We start from the raw sequence: 18,726 nt of genomic DNA on the forward strand, positions 1-18,726 counted from the left end.
CCCACCCGTTCGTATTATGACCTGTCCAAACATCCCGTTTTACTGGAAATGTTTTTGGAGTTTGGAAATGTCACCTTTAACTATGTATCTATTAGTGTTACGTTGGCAGTTAGCATGTTCCTAATTCATGCAATTATAATTACCATAAAGAAATAGTTCTTGGGGAAAGACTTTGCTTTCTTGCCAAAAGACAAAATGAGAGGATGGCAGCTCTCATATTTATTTTGTAAATGAAAGGCTACAGCCTGCAACTAGTTAGCTTAGCATAACTATTGGAGACAGCTAGCCTGGTTATTTCCAATGGTGGTTAAATGAACCTAAAACAAATGAATACACAAATAGAAACAGAAACAAATCTGTTTGATGTCCGTTAGTTGCGTTCTCCAGGTAATGAATAGATTATTTCAAGGTTGCAGTGCATATACGAAACAGGCTTTAATGACACAAGAGTCATGAATATATCCTACCCAGGTGTCCACTAAAACCATCGTCCTTTATCCGTCTTCTGAGGGGCTCAGTCAGGGTTAAGTGTTTCGCTCAAGGGAACTTTGAAATAAGAAAGTTAGGGGAGAGGAGAGAGTTTCTCATTTACTTTCTCCACACATTCTGTATTTTCACGGACAGTCTGGGGATTTAAATTGACAGCCTTCAGCTTATAAACCTGCATTCGATCCGTTTTCTCTAAAACTCCTGTAATGTCAGAGGAAAACTTCTTTTAAATATTTATAAGAACTGCTTGTATGAATACTATATGTACGTCTTAGTATAACTGCAAGGCTGTTTATTTCAAAGCAGCTAATGACTCGTTTTGAGGACAAAGCCGGTTGTTAGCATGCTGGTATTTCCAGCTTCTTTGTTAAACCCTTCAAGATCAAACGGTAATAAAAACAATGTGTCCTGATGAAGAGCTGGGCCTCCTCCCCAGCTTTACTGTGGCCCTCCAACCACCTGAAACTACAGGTCAGGATTATAAAAGGTCCCTGGAGGATGAGGCCCCCCCCCCACTTCTTTAACCTTTGACTTGGTCAGTTTGACTGACACTCGGAGAGGAAACATGATGCGGAGGTGCTTGGCCCGAACGCTTTCATTACTCTCTTTGTTGTCCTTTTCTTGGGAAGAGATTGTGTTCAATCTCCTCCGGTTATTCCTCATGCGGCTTTGTGTTTCCGTGCCTGGCATTTCTCTGCTGATCTCCATCCGAGTGTATGATTTGATTTGCATTTTTCTTACACAAACTCAATGCCATCATTTTTATTTAATCTAACAATCTTATTATCTTATTAAGTCCCAAACATTTTGGTTAATACAATTACACTCATGCTTTTGTCCATATTACGTTAGGCTTTCTCAATGTTTTGGTTATATTTGCATGGTGGTTTGTGCCATGTGTTTGATGTGCATGACAGCAGCGGATCGCTATTCGGGGTCTTTGCGGATTGTTTAACTCACACATATTCCTTTTCTAGTAAAGATACAGATCTAAGATTGACACGCTTTTATATCTGTCTGTTAAAGTCACAGTGAAACAGCATTTAGAGTGTCTTAAGCTCCTGTAAAGTGACATATTTATAATTGTAAAAGTAAAATACAATGAGATGCTGAGAGACGATTAAAAATAAAACGTTGGACAGAGACAGGATAGCTTTTATCTTATATTTCCAGTTCTGCACTTAAGCGGTAATGTGTCAGGATTGTACCATTTCCGTGGAACAATTGACTGCATTTAAATCACCAACAAGGTAAAAATAGTGAATTAACGTTTATACCTGTTTTTATAAAGGTCCCCTGACTGAATGCAACAGAATTGCTTTTACACCACGTACTGCAGTAAAAATGAACAAGGTGTATATAAAGCCTGTTGTTGTCGGCTATGACTCAGCTCCGGAGGTCCTGCTTGGAACTGCGATTGCTTTGTGAAAAGATTGCCCTCATTAAGGGGAATTAATGGCTCACAAAAGCTAGGAAAGGTGCAGTGGTTTGTGTTTTTTAAAAGGAAACACTGACTAGAGTCTAGAAAAACAGAGGCTTTGTTGATTTACAGGAAATTGTAGCTTTCCCTAGCAATTAGAGGCGTGTGGCGCAGTGGATAGAGCAGGTTCAAACCCCACTGCAGTCAGCATGTCGTTGTGTCCCTGAGACACTTCACCCCAAATTGCTCATGTGGGGATTGCCCACAGTATTGAGTATGTACGTCGCTTTGGATAAAAGCGTCTAACAAGTAACATGTAATGTAATGTAATTAATTTGCACTGTAGCTGCATGTTTTCTCTTCTTGTGGATCTATATTTTCTTACTAGCCATAGTGGCAAAAATTACCATTCTCTGTGGTCTGTAATATTTTCTAATAAGAGTGTTTCATTTTGATTTCGTCATCTTGGGGATGTCTTTTGGAAACTGGAGGATGGATGCACTTCCCATGACAGCTTTGAAGAGGGGTTTCCTGGGTTTGGGAAAATAAACGTTGAGCTGGCAGACTCTCCGCCGACAGCTGGATAGCAACACTTTATTTGCGTTTCCACTCATGAAGGACTTGGAGACACAGAGCTCATCTGCACTGCTTTTAAGGAAGCCATGAAATTCGGTATTTAAGTCACTTTATCAGGGATTTGCGATATTACGGCAAACGTAATGTCTGTTTTAGACATGCGTGCAGACATATAGGCGTTTTCCCTTTTTATCCTGCCAGCGCTTTAACAAAGTGTGCATGTTATATAGGTTCTAGAGAGGCAGACGATCAGTTGTACTGATATCCAGATGCTGCGTGTGGTAACTGTACACCTACCTGTCCTACTGGAGCATCCACCTCGCATCTCAGCCTGTCAGCACCCGCTGGTCTGCGGAGATGAGGCCTTCTCAGGCTGGACTTTACACTTGCAGATAATACCACATCCGATGTGACATACTGCTCCATTGTTCTGCGGTTCTCCGTCGTGCTGAATCGAACAATTGGACTGTATTTTCTTCAGCCTGTTCCCAGCAGAAGGCTACATTGGAACTCGTCTTTAGTGCGGGCAGTTTTGAGAGTTCAGTGGAGTATTTTAATTTTGATGAAATTCTATTTTCAGACTTAAATTGCATCAGTCCCGCTCGCTCTTTCACTGAAATGATAAAAAGATCCCCTTGCTGTAATTTCATGTCCATTGCTGGAGTGAAACAACCGTGACATCTGCCCAGACTGAGTTTTATATGAACAGTGAATTCAACAACTTCACGCAGCAGACTCAAAAACTCTCCGCTCCAGACTCTCTGCTTTCCAATTTGCTCTTAAACCCTTCATCCCTCTTCTATTCTGCCCCCCCACCATAGCAGCCTCTCGATCATATATTTTCCTCTGCTGTTGACAAGATAGGGTATCTATGACATAAGAGCCTCTCCCCGTCACGCTTGCATGCTCAAACTGTTGCAGGAATAATCCAGCATAGGTCATGCAGTGCTCCAGTAAACACCAGCCTCAGACCACCAATGCTGGCTGATAGGTTAAAAGATAGTGAAAGTGAAGCCCTTTAGAGCTGTGGGGATGAAATATAGCTAAGTGTATGAGAAAAAACAATACTGCACCCACAGCCACAGAGGCCAGATCAAAGGGGAAGGAAACCTCGGTGAAATTGCAGTTTGGCAAACTCAAAACAATGTCAGTATATAGTTTTAGTTTAGATCAAATGTCTTCTAAAAGCTTTTTGTGGTGTCTTACCGTGCAGACAGTTGTTTTGTTCCATTTGTTGAGGTTTTGAGATATCTGATTTTGGGATTTGTGCCTCCAAGAATATTGTTTGTGCGTTAAAAGCAAAACTTTAAAACCACTGAAAATGTGGCATCAAATAACATAAAATAGTCATAATTTAGTAAGCATTTAAAAACAGTGGTTTTCTAAAGTTCAATAAAAACATATTTATCACTTTTCCAGGAGTTTAACATCAACTCCATGTCGTCTTGGATTTTAGAATCAAGCCTTTTCTTTTTCCCATAGTCAAGTAAATCATTTATAAATCAGAGTTTATTTAATATTTTAAGAATGGGAAACATGAATTTGTAAACATTATGTGACACCAATTAAAAGGAAATGTATAAAGAAAGTGCAAATGATATTATATGAAAATGGTATGTCTTCTGCCTAATCCCCAAAAAGTACCAGATATGTAGCATTTTAAGACATTGTTACTTTAGGTGCAGCAACAGTGTGGGATGATGTTTATTCGGGCAGAGTACCAGCTTATTGGAATATTTCAGGAGTGTAATAACATTTTCGACTTGAGTGCAGTCGGCTTTCCTCCAGTGACTTCATCTTGGTTGAGGAACTGCAACGACTGTCCTTGAGTAGTCTGGGGCCCTGCGGTCCATGTTATATTGCCCTGCGTGGCTAAATCCATCTGCACACGCACCACAAACACGTAGCACACTGCGCTATGGCTCACACATCCCTGCTGGTGATAAGGTCAGCCAGCAGTCATGTCATTCGTTAGCAGCAGGTATTGGGTTACACATGATTTCAATGTGACATCCAATATCCACAGAAGTCTTAAACACTGATCAAGAATTTCACTTGAACTTGAACAAGAGAGGGCTCATTTGATGCTAACCATGCACTCTATGTCCCATTTGACTTTTGGCATCTCGCTTGACAATTTCTTCCAGTGACCAAAAATGCTTCTGCAACTATTTCAGTTATGCATCACCGCAGTGCACGTACACGGGTCTATGTAATACTATTCATGTCACCATCAGTATGCTCGGTACAATATTCGCCAAACACACACCCATGGTCGGCTTCTAAATCATTCTGGCTGGAGTCATATCGCCATGTGTCTTCATGTGCCATTGGGTCACATTTTAAAAGGATTCTTCCAGCATAAACGATCAAATGAAGTACACAATTCGACACACTAGTTTAATTTGCTGCCATCTGCATCTCAGTTATTCAAGGTCTAATCAAAGATATTGATTGACTACCAGTACTCAGGTCAGAAGCTTAAATCAGTCACTGACTGCAGTTAATCAATGTTCGCTAGTTTATGGCTGAGGTTGCTTTCTCCTCCGTGTGTATTTGCTGAGTGGATTAATTAGCTCCTCTTCCTGGCTCTTCCTCAGGGTTCAGTCAGATTCAACAAATCACACCTGCAATGAGACCTTCATCTATCAGTTGTGGATGTTTCTGTTCAGATAATAGCATGCGTCCATCTTTGACTGGTGGAGGTCGATGGTTCAATGAAATGTGACTTGACTGTTGGCTATAGCTGGCCAAGCCAAGCTGGGCTCACTTTGGTGTTTCCCGCTTTCATTTTAAAGGTCACCTATTATGCAAAATCCTTTTTCATGTCTTTTATACATAAACATGTGTCCCCTCTGTGTACAGAGATTCTGAAAGTCTCAGGAAAAAAGATTTGCTCACTTTTTGTCCTGATCCATTTATATAAAAATGGGCTGATCAGATTTTGGCCACTTTATGATGTCATAACGATTTTTTTGGCTTGTCTAACCATTAGCCAATCAGCAACCAAGGTAACCACCTTATCACCTGAATCTCCTCCTAGAGCAACATTGTGTTTTTTTTTAACCAATCATCTCGCAGAGGGCCGTGGGGAGTGGCTCCTTATTTTCATCGAAAGTAACAGACAGAGAATCAGCACTTTTGAAACAGGGCTGAAACAGAGGGGATTATGGGATGCTGCAATAATCTGTCTGGTGTTTCGAGCAAAACACTTCAGAGACATGTTTGTATATATCTGAGACCTATAATATATTGATGAAAAACAGTATAATAGGGGACCTTTAAGACATGATATTGTTGGATTGTACTGAAATTATTAAATATTAAAAAGTAACCCAAAAGTAACACTCACTTGCATGCGAGCGTAGGTTATGTCCTCAGTCTGCAGCGAGGCTCTCTGATAGAGCCGTCAGAATGGCTGCCGGTGCCAATTTGACTTGCAGCAGAAAGCGATGGGACTTGGCCGATCGATTCGCTTATTACTGACCTCCCCTTGTCAAGGAGTGTGTTCTGCCTCCATCACGACCGCAGTCAGTACTGCGGGAGGATAATTGCAGTGTGTAGCTCACAGGGTGGGTCTCAAGTATCCCAGCACTGTGTCTGCTGCCAGAGGAAAACACATTGATCTCTGAAGGTGATGAAAAGGCTCTCTCAAAGGCCCTGCTTCCTCCTCAGCAGCGGTCCAGCCTTGACACTGAACCGGAGCAAAAGCGCAGATGATCCATGCCTGCCTGCCAGCCATAGTCGTATCCATGCCATTTGTCTCCTACAAGTGTGTGTGTTTGACAAAAAGCTACAGAAAACTGATGATTTTACAGTCCTGTGTGTTGGTTTGTGTCTAAGTTTTAACAACTGCAGGACTGTAACTCAATCAATGCAGAGGCTCTTAAATGCAAACACACTTGAATTTTCTGCAATTAGTGCAACACTGAGCAACTCTTTTTTTACTTTTTAATACTCTGTTAATGGAGCCTGCAGCGACGGACAAATTCCTCGCATCGTAATGGATCGACTCGCTGTTTAATGAACTGATAACTGGCATCTGGACAAACGCAGAGCAGGACCCGACCAACACGCACGCACGCACGCACGCACGCACGCACGCACGCACACATACACACACACACACACACACACAGGGGCACCGCCGGGGATTTTGGGCCCCATGAAAAGATATCACATTGGTTACTTAAACATTTTTTTCTTAATGTTCTAAAATTGTTTGGGCCCCTGTCAGTCACGGGCCCTTAGAATCGTCCTAACTTTTCACCCCCTTACGGCGCCCCTGCACACACACACGCACACACACGCACACAGACACACACGCACCAAATGGACATATTAATCAGAGATGGGTGAAATGAATGAATTTAAAGCAACCTCTGACCACTGTACACACATAGAGGCGCTTGCAGAAAGTAAGCATCATTAATTTTCTTTTTAAATCAGTTGCCGTTCTCTACATCATAATGAATGCTGCTTCATGTCATTAGTTTCTGACATTAACACGTGTCCTGATGGTACTGTGAATTAGTTTCAACGTTATCATAATGATAGCAGCGCTTCATTATATAATAACGCTGTCTTCTCATGACGTGTTGTAATTGTAAACTGCAGAAGGGAGTTTCATTAGAGTGTGTGGAGCAGGCGTCACTGTTCATTATCTCTCGTCGTGACTGTTTGTTATATTTCATTTAGCCCCTAATCAGCGAGATGTCTTTCTTTACAGCTGTTGTATAAATCAAACTGTAAATTCCGAGCTTACTAATCATACTCTCCTGAGTGCCAACGTAAACACATGTCAATCTACTTATGTTTTTATTACAGCTAAATAAAAAGATTTTTTTTTGGGAGATTCATATTATTCACACAATGGAAAATCAGCAGACGCAGTGTATGTTAAAAATACTGTACAAGATATTTAGTGGTGAAAAGATCGAGAGCACTAAAAGAGTATAAAAACTGTCTTTACTGGGCAACAGAATAAATATAGTTGGGAAGAATTATTTAGGAAATGGCTATAATCATCCTATTTATTCAGGAAATGGTTACATTACAGTAAAGTGCAGTTTGAAATAAAGATAATGAAGATATATGTCACGGTATCAGGGAATAATTTGAATTACCCTTTTCCTGTAGACCGTTGTTTCTCGAGGTCAGGTTGGGAATCAAATTTGTGTTTTGGGAAAATTAAAGTGAATTATTCTCCAGGATTATGAGTTTATAAGTGTTGCCAAAACCTCTATAGAGTCAAAGCAGACGTCTTAATCTGTGTTTTGGGAAAATTAAAGTGAATTATTCTCCAGGATTATGAGTTTATAAGTGTTGCCAAAACCTCTATAGAGTCAAAGCAGACGTCTTAATCTAACACTATGCAAGTAGCTTATTCTTTACAGGTTAACAGACCATTATGTCTTATAATCCATCATTTTTTTTTTTGCTTGCAAGAAAAATAACCTGCACAGCATGGCTCCTATTAAAAGCACTCAGAGAACCACTGGCAGAGTTTATAATAGGGTTCCTCTTTGAAATTGCTCGACATTACTTGCTAACCATGCTGTAGTCTGCTCCCTGTATCAGATTCCTGAAATGTGGAAAGTTACCTCCAATCTCCACCAGTTGAACTTCCATTGACACAATGTGTTGCTGTCTTTAAGTGCATCTCAAACATCCATAAATCTCATGTTTGCATTAAGAAAAAAAGTCCTCCTGTAGAAAGTGTGTGCTGGTGCTTTTGTAAGACCCTTCAGTTGACCTTTTCTTAAAGAATAGACAACCATTGAACATCATTTGTTATTTTCTTATGTTAAATAAGCACATCAAAAAGGCCAAGTGAACTAGAGCAGCTGTCCACTGGTCATGTTACCAACATTTAGAGAGCGATGTGGAAATGTAAGTGCCAGCCCAGACTTGATATTAGAGAAGATCTGCTTTTTGTCTCTTAAAGACAAAGGGTTTGAGGAAGTAAGGGATTATGTAGTTAAAGTAGTGAAGGTCAGTCCGAGTACTTCCTCTCGGTGGGTCACAAGTTCAAGGGGACTTTCCTTTTTCACTCAACAATACGCATGACTCAAGAGGATTTTAAATCTTGTGGAGACACAGTCCAGATCTTCATCTCGTTGAGCTGTTATCTCTTGACTTCCTAAAGTCTTGAATTGGGTGTTTGTGCGGGAGACACACAGTAGCAGTTTGTGTAACCTCAAAGACCTCAGAAGAAGGTGGAGTAATTCTATAAAGCATACATAATCAAAGTAAATGCGCTTAATCAGGAGCACACAACTTTTTTTTAAATGGAATAATCATTCCTTATGCAGGGAAAGTTGGGATTTTAGCCTTTGCAGACCATTTACATGCACTAAAACCTATAACACACTGCAGGAAAGGGAAAACCCCCAAAAGCATAAAAGAGCTTCTTTGATTCGTTTAAAAAGATAACACTGTATGATTTAAAGTCAGTTGTAACACCTGAACTAACATGTTCAACGTTAGCAAGCATACACAGAGGATGAATGGTTGAAAGCTAAGTAACCGGTTTATATTTCAGACAGACAACTATAAGTAATACATTAACGGTTGAAGTAAATGTCAGTGTATTGCGTCACGTAATCTGTCACGGTATAACCAGAGAGACGATTGTGAAATCGATTGTTAAATCTTGAGGGGAGTAATATAGCAGGCATGACATTTTATGAGAAGAATATTTTCCCTCCATAATCCAGTTGAATAAGCGCACATATTCCAAAGTCATTGTGCTGGAGCGGCTCCCTGTGTTCGCTGCTAGATTTTGCAATTCACATTTTGACAACAATACAAATGCGCTCAAAGATGACGAGAGCGGTGACATTTACAGATGAGGCAAATTGTAAAATGGTGTTCCAATTTCCATTTTTCCCCTTTGGACAGTGGACCCACTGTTCCATGAATTGGCATTTTATGTATTGATTTATTCATTGTCATGCAGGGTAATGGGGATCTTGGATCTAAATTGTTGTGCTCTGTGCCAGACGTCTCCACAAAAGTGTACTTGTAAAGTAACAAATGATTGCTCGGTAGGGAGCCAGCTTTTGTGCAGCTTTAGTTCCGCCGACCTGGATACCAAAGTGTTTCCAGGTTTAATAAACTCATCCATCCATGTTGTGGGATCAAATGGACTATATTAAAGTCAGTTTTGACTAAATCGTCCTAAATCCTTGGGATGCTTGTAAGGAAATTGATCATCAGATTTATAAATGCAAGTTTCAGTCAACCAAGGCTCCAAGTTTGAGATGGCCAAGAATACTGTATCCTATAAATTTGATATACTGGAGACAGATAGAGATCAAATTCAAGAGAAACCTTTTTTTCAACTGTGAAGCTGATATTACTTCTACATGGAAGCAATCACAACAACTGGATAATAAGAAAGCAAGTTATTTTATATAAACAATTGAGAATAGAAGAAATTGCTCAATTAGGCTTTCTCCAAAATAGCTGCAGAACTTTGTAAGCATGACTACATCATCCAAAGACTTCAACAGTTGTGTTTACACCTGAAACTGCTATTGGAAGTGTGGACCAATATGACATTTCTGACAAACATTCACACTGGGCATTGTATCTATATGACTCAGTATGGTAAGCGTATGATGCTTTTGACACCCTTGAAATAGGCTGGTTGTTTACATTTCAGCATGACAGAGAGGCAAAGTAGTTTTAAAAATAACCGTGGACATTTTTGATTATTCAAACATGATTCTTTTTTTTTACGTTTGGCACTATGATGATCTAAACTAACAGGTTTTTTCTTACATGGTCCGTAGAAGGTTTAGCCTCTTGGGTTCAAAATGTGTTTTTGTATAAGTAAGACGCACACTGCAACACTGTGTCCCTTAATAAACACCATTAACATATTTGAATCATCACTCAACAACAAAAATTACACTCTGCTGAAAGATTACAAGAACTCTGAGAGCTGAGAAACAAAACCATTTTTTCAAGTTACACGTGTCATCTGATATCTTCAAATGGGATAATGCAACATTTATCTCACTTGCAGAAAACATCTGAATGTATTCACGCTACCTAAAGTGGCATTGGGGTTTTCTGAAGAGTCTAAAGCCAATTCTCCTGAAACCTGATTTATGTTAGTTTGGAGCTGGTACCCAGTTTGCTGTTTTTGGCATTGCTTCCTTCTGAGGAAAAGCTTTATTACGCTGCGAGAGAGTGGTCTGATTATGTATATCTAGCTCTGAAACAATGCTTGTATTGTAAATGAGTCAATCTGAGGCTGGTTCACTTGAAACTGATTCATTTGGAGGAAAAAGATAAATGGAGCAGATGTGCAGCTCTGTTAGCTGTTCAGGGCAAATCAATGGCTGATGGATAATGGTCAAATGCAATTGTATCTCAAATGGAAGTATAAACAGAAAGTTTATCACGTCCAGCAATGCGTAACTTAAAAATAATGTTGCAAAACTAGCTTCCCAAAAACAAATACAGCCATGGCTTGAAAACAGCGTGTTTCACAATGCTGCCAATACCATGGGATTCTTTCCTGTCAGGCAACATTAAAATTACTATTTTTATCAGTGTTTGAGGTTAGAAAACATTCTGCGGGATGTAAAAAATCTCATGCTGTTTTACTGTTTCTGAATAGGGATACATTTTGAGATGGAAAGCAATGTGCTGATGGTTTCATGCTGCTCTGACAGCTAACCTGGTGCCATTCACATCACAATCTCTTACCATCATAGAATGGATTCTATAACGATGTTTGATGGGTCATAGTATTAGAGTAGTAGTACCATTTTCAATCACATTTCATATCTCTTATGTATGACCTCCACTGGTGATGGGCAATATGATAATACATCATATTTTGGTGGTAGTGGTAGAAAAGTCAGCAAATCCAAAGTCAGTATAACTAGTTGTGGAGATTACACAATCCGGATGCTCGAAATAACAAAAATTCAAAACACATCACCACAGGGGCCATTTTGATTTGTCTGACCTAGAACTTTGTCCGACCAAACATCTGAATCAAGTTCACTTTGATTTATTTCACTCGCAGACCAGAAAGCTGTTGAAAAGGTTAAAAAGGATTGTTCATACTTGCTGACCCTCATCATGGAAATTCCTGCCGCATTTCTTTCTGAAACCACTGTTTCCATGACCGTACTTGGGATGCTGTGAGAAAAAATAGCAGGCCAAATCAAATGTATTCACAGCCTAGTTTGAGTTTTATTTGATTTAAGATCAGGGTCCGAAAAACAGCCGAAAGCTTCTTTTGATCGGCCCTGATAGACTATAAGTTATTCTCACTTGTCTTATAGACTGACACATTTTTGTTGGACTGCTTTCAGTTTGTTTATATGGGAATCTATCCTTACAGTCTATAATCAGAATATAAATATTATGATGAATATTGTGAATCACGATGATATCTGAGAATAATGGTAGATATTTGTGTGTGGACCGCAAACTCCCATATGGGGAGTGTTTGCTCAGCAGCTGTCAAAAACACACCACCAAAATCAGGAGTAACGTCACACAGAATCTTCCTCTAAAAGTGTCATTTCAAAGCAAGCTATGATTAAGTGACTGCCAAGTGCAGGAGACCTCTTATGTTTCTTAAAAAAAAACCTAAAAAACAAACTTATGGATGTGAAATCAAGTAAAGTGAGAGTTAAGCTCCACCTGTGGTTACATACTTCAAACTGAGCCCGGACCCTCGCTGGCAGCGCCTGACATTATCCTGGAAACCGTCCAATAGGAGCAGAGTTGGAGCCAAATAGTGAGATCAAGTTGAGGGCTAAGCATCATACAAAGAGTTGTGCAACACCATCCTGCTTTTTGCACCCGAGTAAGGCATCTGTAGTGTTCTAATGCAGCCAAAAACGTATTAAAATGCAGTGCTCTTTTTCTTTTACAATTTTCTTTTATTCCATTCCCTTACAGCAGCAGGGGTGTCAAACTCAAGGCCCGGGGGCCAAATTCGGCCTGCGACTTCATTTTATGTGGCCCCGCAAGAGCTTGCAAAGAATATAATACGTTTATTATACGGTTACATGCCACTTTACAGAAGCACGTTGCCCATATACTACATGTCCCACAATGCATCTCGTTTTGTGACATGTGCACTGAAGAGACTTGCAATTATTTGCCCTGGACTTCTGCTTTCAGACGTAGTTAATTACTAAGTTATTATCCTATCAGATATTAATCCAATTCAGAGGCAATAATGTAATATAATACATTATTTTATATATATATATATTATATATTTATATAGTTATAACCGGCCTTTTGAGTGCAACCTTTATGCGAATGTGGCCCAGGAAATTGAGTTTGACTACTTTTTTTAGCACAGTATAAAAGTCACATCCTAGGCAATTATTTGCATTCTCATCACACACTTTTTTTGCAGTACTGTAATTATCTCGAACATGACGACAATATACTTTTCTTTGGCGCTACCGGTGTCAAAAGAGTCTTCAAAGCGATTTGCATAATAACTCTTTACAGTATTGTTGCTGCCTGAAATGGGATCTGGATATTTCCTGTGATGCAGAACCACACAGGGGAGAATGTTCTCTCGTTATATTAACTTGAGTCGTTTTGATCCTGACAGCTCCTTTTATGTTCATTTGAAAGAGAAATGTTCCTTCCTACATATTATCCATTCCGTTGCAAGTTGGCAAGTCCTCCTGAAATGTACTTCTGTGTAATCACAAGAGCCACCCTTTTAATTTCCAGCCAGTCGAAAAGTCATGGCTTTACCCTTTTGGACTAAATTGTGAATGGACACGCTTTTTTCTTTGGGCGGAGAGCAAACAAAATGCCAATGCCTGAAAAATTGTTTCCAGCTGCAACCCTCAGGGAAAGACTGAATGCATTGCTGAGAGGGAGAGGTCGTTTTGAGCGCGATGCTCCCAATTTCCAAACTGAGAGCTACCTGCTTACAATGCGTCGCAGTCAAGTCGTCAACATGTAAAAGCTGACAAAGCGTGTAATTGTTTTACTCACCCAGCTGAGCTTTACCACATTGATAGTGTTGACAGGAAAATGGCAAATAGGAAAACACTGTCTAGATAAACAAATAAAAAAAGCAGGGCGTCCGAGGTGAAAGGAAACCCTGAAAAAAGGAAAAAGAAACGTACTTCTGTGTGCTTTCTTTTAACAGCTCGGGTTATGTAAAGCCTAAATACTTAATGAACCCTGAGATTTCCAGGTGTTTGTTGTCCAAACATATTTTTCAGTGACTTTTCCTCATCCGTCTGTGAGAATACTCGAGGAAACTTATACAAACAGATAATTAAATGACTGACTAAAATTTATTATATTCTTCTTTTTCTTGTTGCAGGACCTCCGGGAAAGCGAGGAAGAAGAGGCCGCAACGGAGAAAATGGTATGCACATTTGTGTGTGTGTGTGTGTGTGTGTGTGTGTGTGTGTGTGTGTGTGTGTGTGTGTGTGTGTGTGTGTGTGTGTCCAAGTCTCAATCTAGAAACATTGAAGGAATAATTCAGGAGGACATCAGCAAATCATACTGCAGTTACAATCATGTAAAAGTACACTGTATATCTCTGGAGGCCAAAATAGGTTATGGATGTGTAATTTGTGGCCTGGTGGTTTTCAGTGTTCACCCGGATTGTTTCAGCTTCACTAGATACACTAGATTTCCACAGTAAAGCTGGGAGAAGCGGTGGGGTTCAGGAATCGAAGTCTTTGAGCATCTTTGAGAAGGACAAGTGAGAACATGTTTTTTTGGCAAAGAGCTGCATCTAATCTCAGTCTACCTCATGGTGAAATTGATAATTGGCTCTATAGTGTAGCAGCAGTGCATCAGAGCCAACACTTTAGAACTACCTCTGTAGAAAGAAATTAGAGGGACAGGGCAAAGCAAGTTCTTCATGTTACGTGAGGTGGAGTAATAATGGAGCACTTTGGTTCCACAACCTAAGAAACTGAAAAACAAACATGTTTCTAAGGGGCTAAGAAACTTTGATTTGCCACCAAAGTGAGTTGCTTCTTTGTAAAGGTCCCATATTGTAGAAAAGTAAGATTACATGTATTTTTATATTATAAGCAGGTCTATGTGCTACTATACAAACACTGTGAAAGTATAAAAAACCCTTAATCCATTGAGAATTGCACTATACTGTATGCAGCCCATATTTAGAAGATGTTCTATTAAAGGGGCTGTCAGAACGAGCTTAAGGTTACATACTGTGTATACACCAAAATCAAAAATATAAACCTACTAATAAGCATTTGTTTTCCTTTTAAAGTCACAGAAATCCTGTATTTGAGTATCAATTACTTTGTCGTTTTATTTATTTGGCCAAAACTCTTCTTCTATAATCCTGTTGTGGCCATGTTTAGCCTTTTTATGATGTGGATCATCGTCGGTGGCTCGGTTCGTTCCTTTTCCCCATTAAATAATACTCAAATAATCCAATGTATGACTCGAAAGCTGAGGAAGATGGCAAAAAAAAGAGAATTAAAATGAAAAATAGACAACAGTTGAATGATGTGGTCGGCTGCATATCTGAAATACCGCCAGCCTTTGTTTATACAGTGCTTAACTTTCAAATAAACATCCAGCATGCCAGCATATTTCAAATGGCACCATTGGGCAGAGACCATTTTGTTACCCTCTCTCTGGTCAGCCAGAGTAACTGTAGAGAATGTGAATGGCTTCCTCTTAACAAATGTATTCCGAACAAGCAAGCAGTCATAATCCACTCGTAATGTCCGCACTGAAGGGGAGACAATGGAGAACAGTTGGGATGCCAGGTTTTACCTTTCTGAATAATAACCCAGATTACAGCACTAAACAAAGCTGGAGTGATGTTTACTAAAGTCAGCGAAGTAGCCTTTTATTTGCATGTCCACTGGTTACCTTCAAAAGCATTCAAGGCTTTTAAAGTCTTTGGTCCTTGTGTGAAGAATGGCATTTGAAATGTGGGCACTTTAAATGCTCCAAAAGTGATTCTGAATATTAGCATGTAATTATAGCTGTTAGTTCTGCTACATTTAATGTTTGGCTATGACAAACAATATTCTGTGTGAAACATTCAGGAGTGTTCACAATAACAATTATGATGCTGCTTTTAAAAGCAAAGAGGCAAATTCTGTTTACTCCCAAAAAAGTAGAGACATTATTTATTCGTCTGAAAATGCAGTCGTTGACAGGAACGGTGTGTTGCGTTCTGCACTGTAAGCCTTCTGCAGATCCAATTTCCCTCTTTTAACTTCTCAACAGCGGTGGATGTTGAAGGGAAGCATATTTAATTCATGTTTCGCTTTAACCAGAAGTTAGGAAGCCGCGGTGAGTTTCCCACACATTCATGGTGAGGTGTTCTGCAGTTTACTCATCTACAAAGGCTAAGGGAAGCTCTCACCTAGACTTGGCTGCGACTGACAGAAAGAACAAATATGAAAAAGACACCATGATGTTTACCTATGTATTAAATAATGAATGGGATACTTCATTAGGATGTCTTGGCTAACGTATGGAAAGGGAAAGTGTGGCGAGACAGTTTAGGGTGAAACGAGTGAAAGCAACCCTCTCAAACTCTTCAATGCTGGGAAGAGTTTCCTCCCATATTTCCTTATGTTCCCTGCCTTCATTAAAGGACGAATTGATGCTACAAATGTGCCGGTTGAGCTGACAGTGGTGCATCAGTGTCATCTGTGAAGAGAAGCATCTCTCATCTTGCAACAAACGCCTGACTTTCCTTCAAAAGAGTAACTTTAATAAGCCCAATTCAGCTTCTCTCTAAACTTGATTTAATGTTGAGCATAATTATACCTTTCACCATGATGTTAGCATACCCAATACCCAATACAGGGCCTGTCCAGTGAGTTGGAGTGATCATGTGACTCTTATCAAAGGCAGGAGGGTGACAAACTGTGGAGGAAATGAATAGAGGTGCCAGCGTGAGAACAACAGAAGGATGGATGATTTTATATTAAACCAGACTTTTTAATTTCACATGGATTATAGATCAACATTTAGTCTAACTAAAGCCATACAGTGTAAGAATATACCCATTTAAAGGTGGCTATTATGTGCTTTGCAGCATATTGCAATTTTTTTATCACATAATCTCTTTGATTTCCCATAATTGCTAGTTGAAAACTTTGTACCGAGCTATCCGACACAGTGGGACATTTTTAAAAGTGGAGCAGGTTTATTAAAAACTAAGTAGTCGACTGTTACTCAGCCATCCATAAAACAACGCTGCAGAAGTGCAGCCCAGCGAGCCTCAAACACACGGCTGCTTTAATGCTCCAGCTGCTGGAATGATTTGCACTTTTCCCTGGTCATGAAGAAGAACAGTTCAAGGACATAGGACTTGTAAAGCAAAAAAAAACGTTTTGTTCAGGGTTAAAGCAGCTGGGTACCTTTTTAATAAGAACCTAAAGACCTTAAATGATTTGCAGAGCCCTGAAGTGAGTTGCCACACAGTCCTTTGAGCAGCGGTAATTGGGGAAAAGACGAGTGTCACCTCACAAAAACGTGGGAGGACTTTTTAACGAGCGCACAACCCCTTGTCGTTGTGAAATTAGAGGAACTTGCAAAATGTAAAATGTGATCACCAGGCCTGGTGGCGATTGTTGGACGAACCGCATGGAAAATAAATAAGAAACTTTTGGCTGTTCAAAATCATTGGTAGAAATACAGGTTGGAATTTGGGAGTTAAAGTAGAATGTCTTGTATTCTGCAGTGAACACAATGTTGAAAAAGTCTTCACAAAAATGTTGCTTCCCAGGAAAATGTCTCTCCTGATGTCCTAGTTATTTGAATAGTTTATTTTAATATTTAGTGTGAAGTGTGGTTCAATGAGTGTTTGATTTCTAAAGTATTTCTTTCTTTTCTCTTTCAGGACCTCCTGTAAGTATACCTGCTTCTCTTCTTCTCCAACTTGTGATAGCAGTGTAAAGGTAACAACACACCACCAGGAAACATGACTGCATAATGCTGTTAGATTCAAGTAATCGCCCTTACTAGTTTTCTTCCAAAGTTAGATAAAACACTTTTATGCCTGTATGTTAAATATATAGCCAGCAGCAGGCTCACTAGCATAAAGACAGGAAACAAAGGTAATCAAACCGGGCTGCCAGAACCTCTAAAGTCGCGTCGTAACAATGACTAACATGGTTAGGTTTTCAAAGATTTTTCACTCACTCCACTTCGTACTGCAGCGCCTGACTTCGTCTTTTGCTCCTGAGAGATTATACTGCCCCAAATGGGCATTTTATCTTGTACGTGTATTATTTGTCAAAAACGATTTAAATATCAACCTTCTGAAGCTACTTCCATGCTTCTTCTAATCCTTATGAGCCCATTTAATGAGCTGTTTTCCTCGTTTCTAGTCGTAACGCTAAGAAAAATGACTTTGTTTGACAAGAAGGAGAAAAAGCATATTCCACAAAATCGTGAACTATTCCTTTTTTTTTTTGAAAGTATCAAACTGTGGTTTTACAATAGATGTGAAAGACATCTGATTATGACAAATTAGCTCCCTGTTGTACCACACATTCTGACTCTATTATTAAAATAATCTCTTCATCCCTGCCTCCACCTAATAGGGACCCTTGTCCCTGTCATTTGGACAGTCTGGCTTCTAATATCCTCGGTACCAGCCTCCGGATTATCTCACCTCATCACATTGCCGGTCATCACAGATTCACTCCCTTCAACAGATGGAAAACTTCGGTTTCCTCCAAAGATGAAGACAAACCCATACGTCCATAAGCACCGGGGATTGTGACAGTTCTTTGAATAACCGGGTCAAGCGGGCACTGTATGTGTGTGCGCTGTTAACATTATTTATAGTCCAGAGGCAAGTATGATTGAATAGGTATAATAGCGTGTGCCGACTGAGCCGTAAAGTTGTAAGTTAATCCTCGGAGCCCCCCTCAGACACTCGCTCCTGCAGTTCTGGGACGTAAGTAAGTGCAGGTGGTCTCACTTCTCAGGCCGTACATCTGACAAATAAAATCATTCTGCGAGATGTCTCAAGAGCCGACCGAAGCCGAGGAATGCCGTCTCTGAAGTGTTGGACTTACCAGTAAATATAAAAGATGAATGTTTCTTTTGGTGCTTTTGGGATTGATCCTTTGGGTGGGACGTAGTAAATCTGTGCACAAACAGCAAGAACCTGACAATGTTCCAGTTGTGGCCAGCAAATCACTCTATGATGAAGTCATTAGAGGAAGCAGAAGGTGGTGTACATGTTTGCTCCAGGTCCT

General features: G+C 39.8%; 1 protein-coding gene across 1 annotated transcript in view; it reads left to right on the plus strand.

Annotated features, from left to right (window-relative positions):
* The first annotated feature begins 890 nt into the window (after positions 1-890).
* Positions 891-18,726, plus strand: part of col25a1 (collagen type XXV alpha 1 chain) — an 80,268-nt gene continuing 62,432 nt past the window's right edge. Inside the window, exons 1-3 of the mRNA XM_010795710.1 lie at positions 891-960; positions 13,827-13,871; positions 17,358-17,365. Of these exons, the coding sequence (XP_010794012.1) occupies positions 891-960; positions 13,827-13,871; positions 17,358-17,365 (123 nt within the window). The remainder of the gene's footprint in view (positions 961-13,826; positions 13,872-17,357; positions 17,366-18,726) is intronic.

The sequence above is a fragment of the Notothenia coriiceps genome, unplaced genomic scaffold (assembly GCF_000735185.1).
Source record: "Notothenia coriiceps isolate Sejong01 unplaced genomic scaffold, NC01 NC01_scaffold00037246, whole genome shotgun sequence".
Taxonomy (NCBI): domain Eukaryota; kingdom Metazoa; phylum Chordata; class Actinopteri; order Perciformes; family Nototheniidae; genus Notothenia; species Notothenia coriiceps.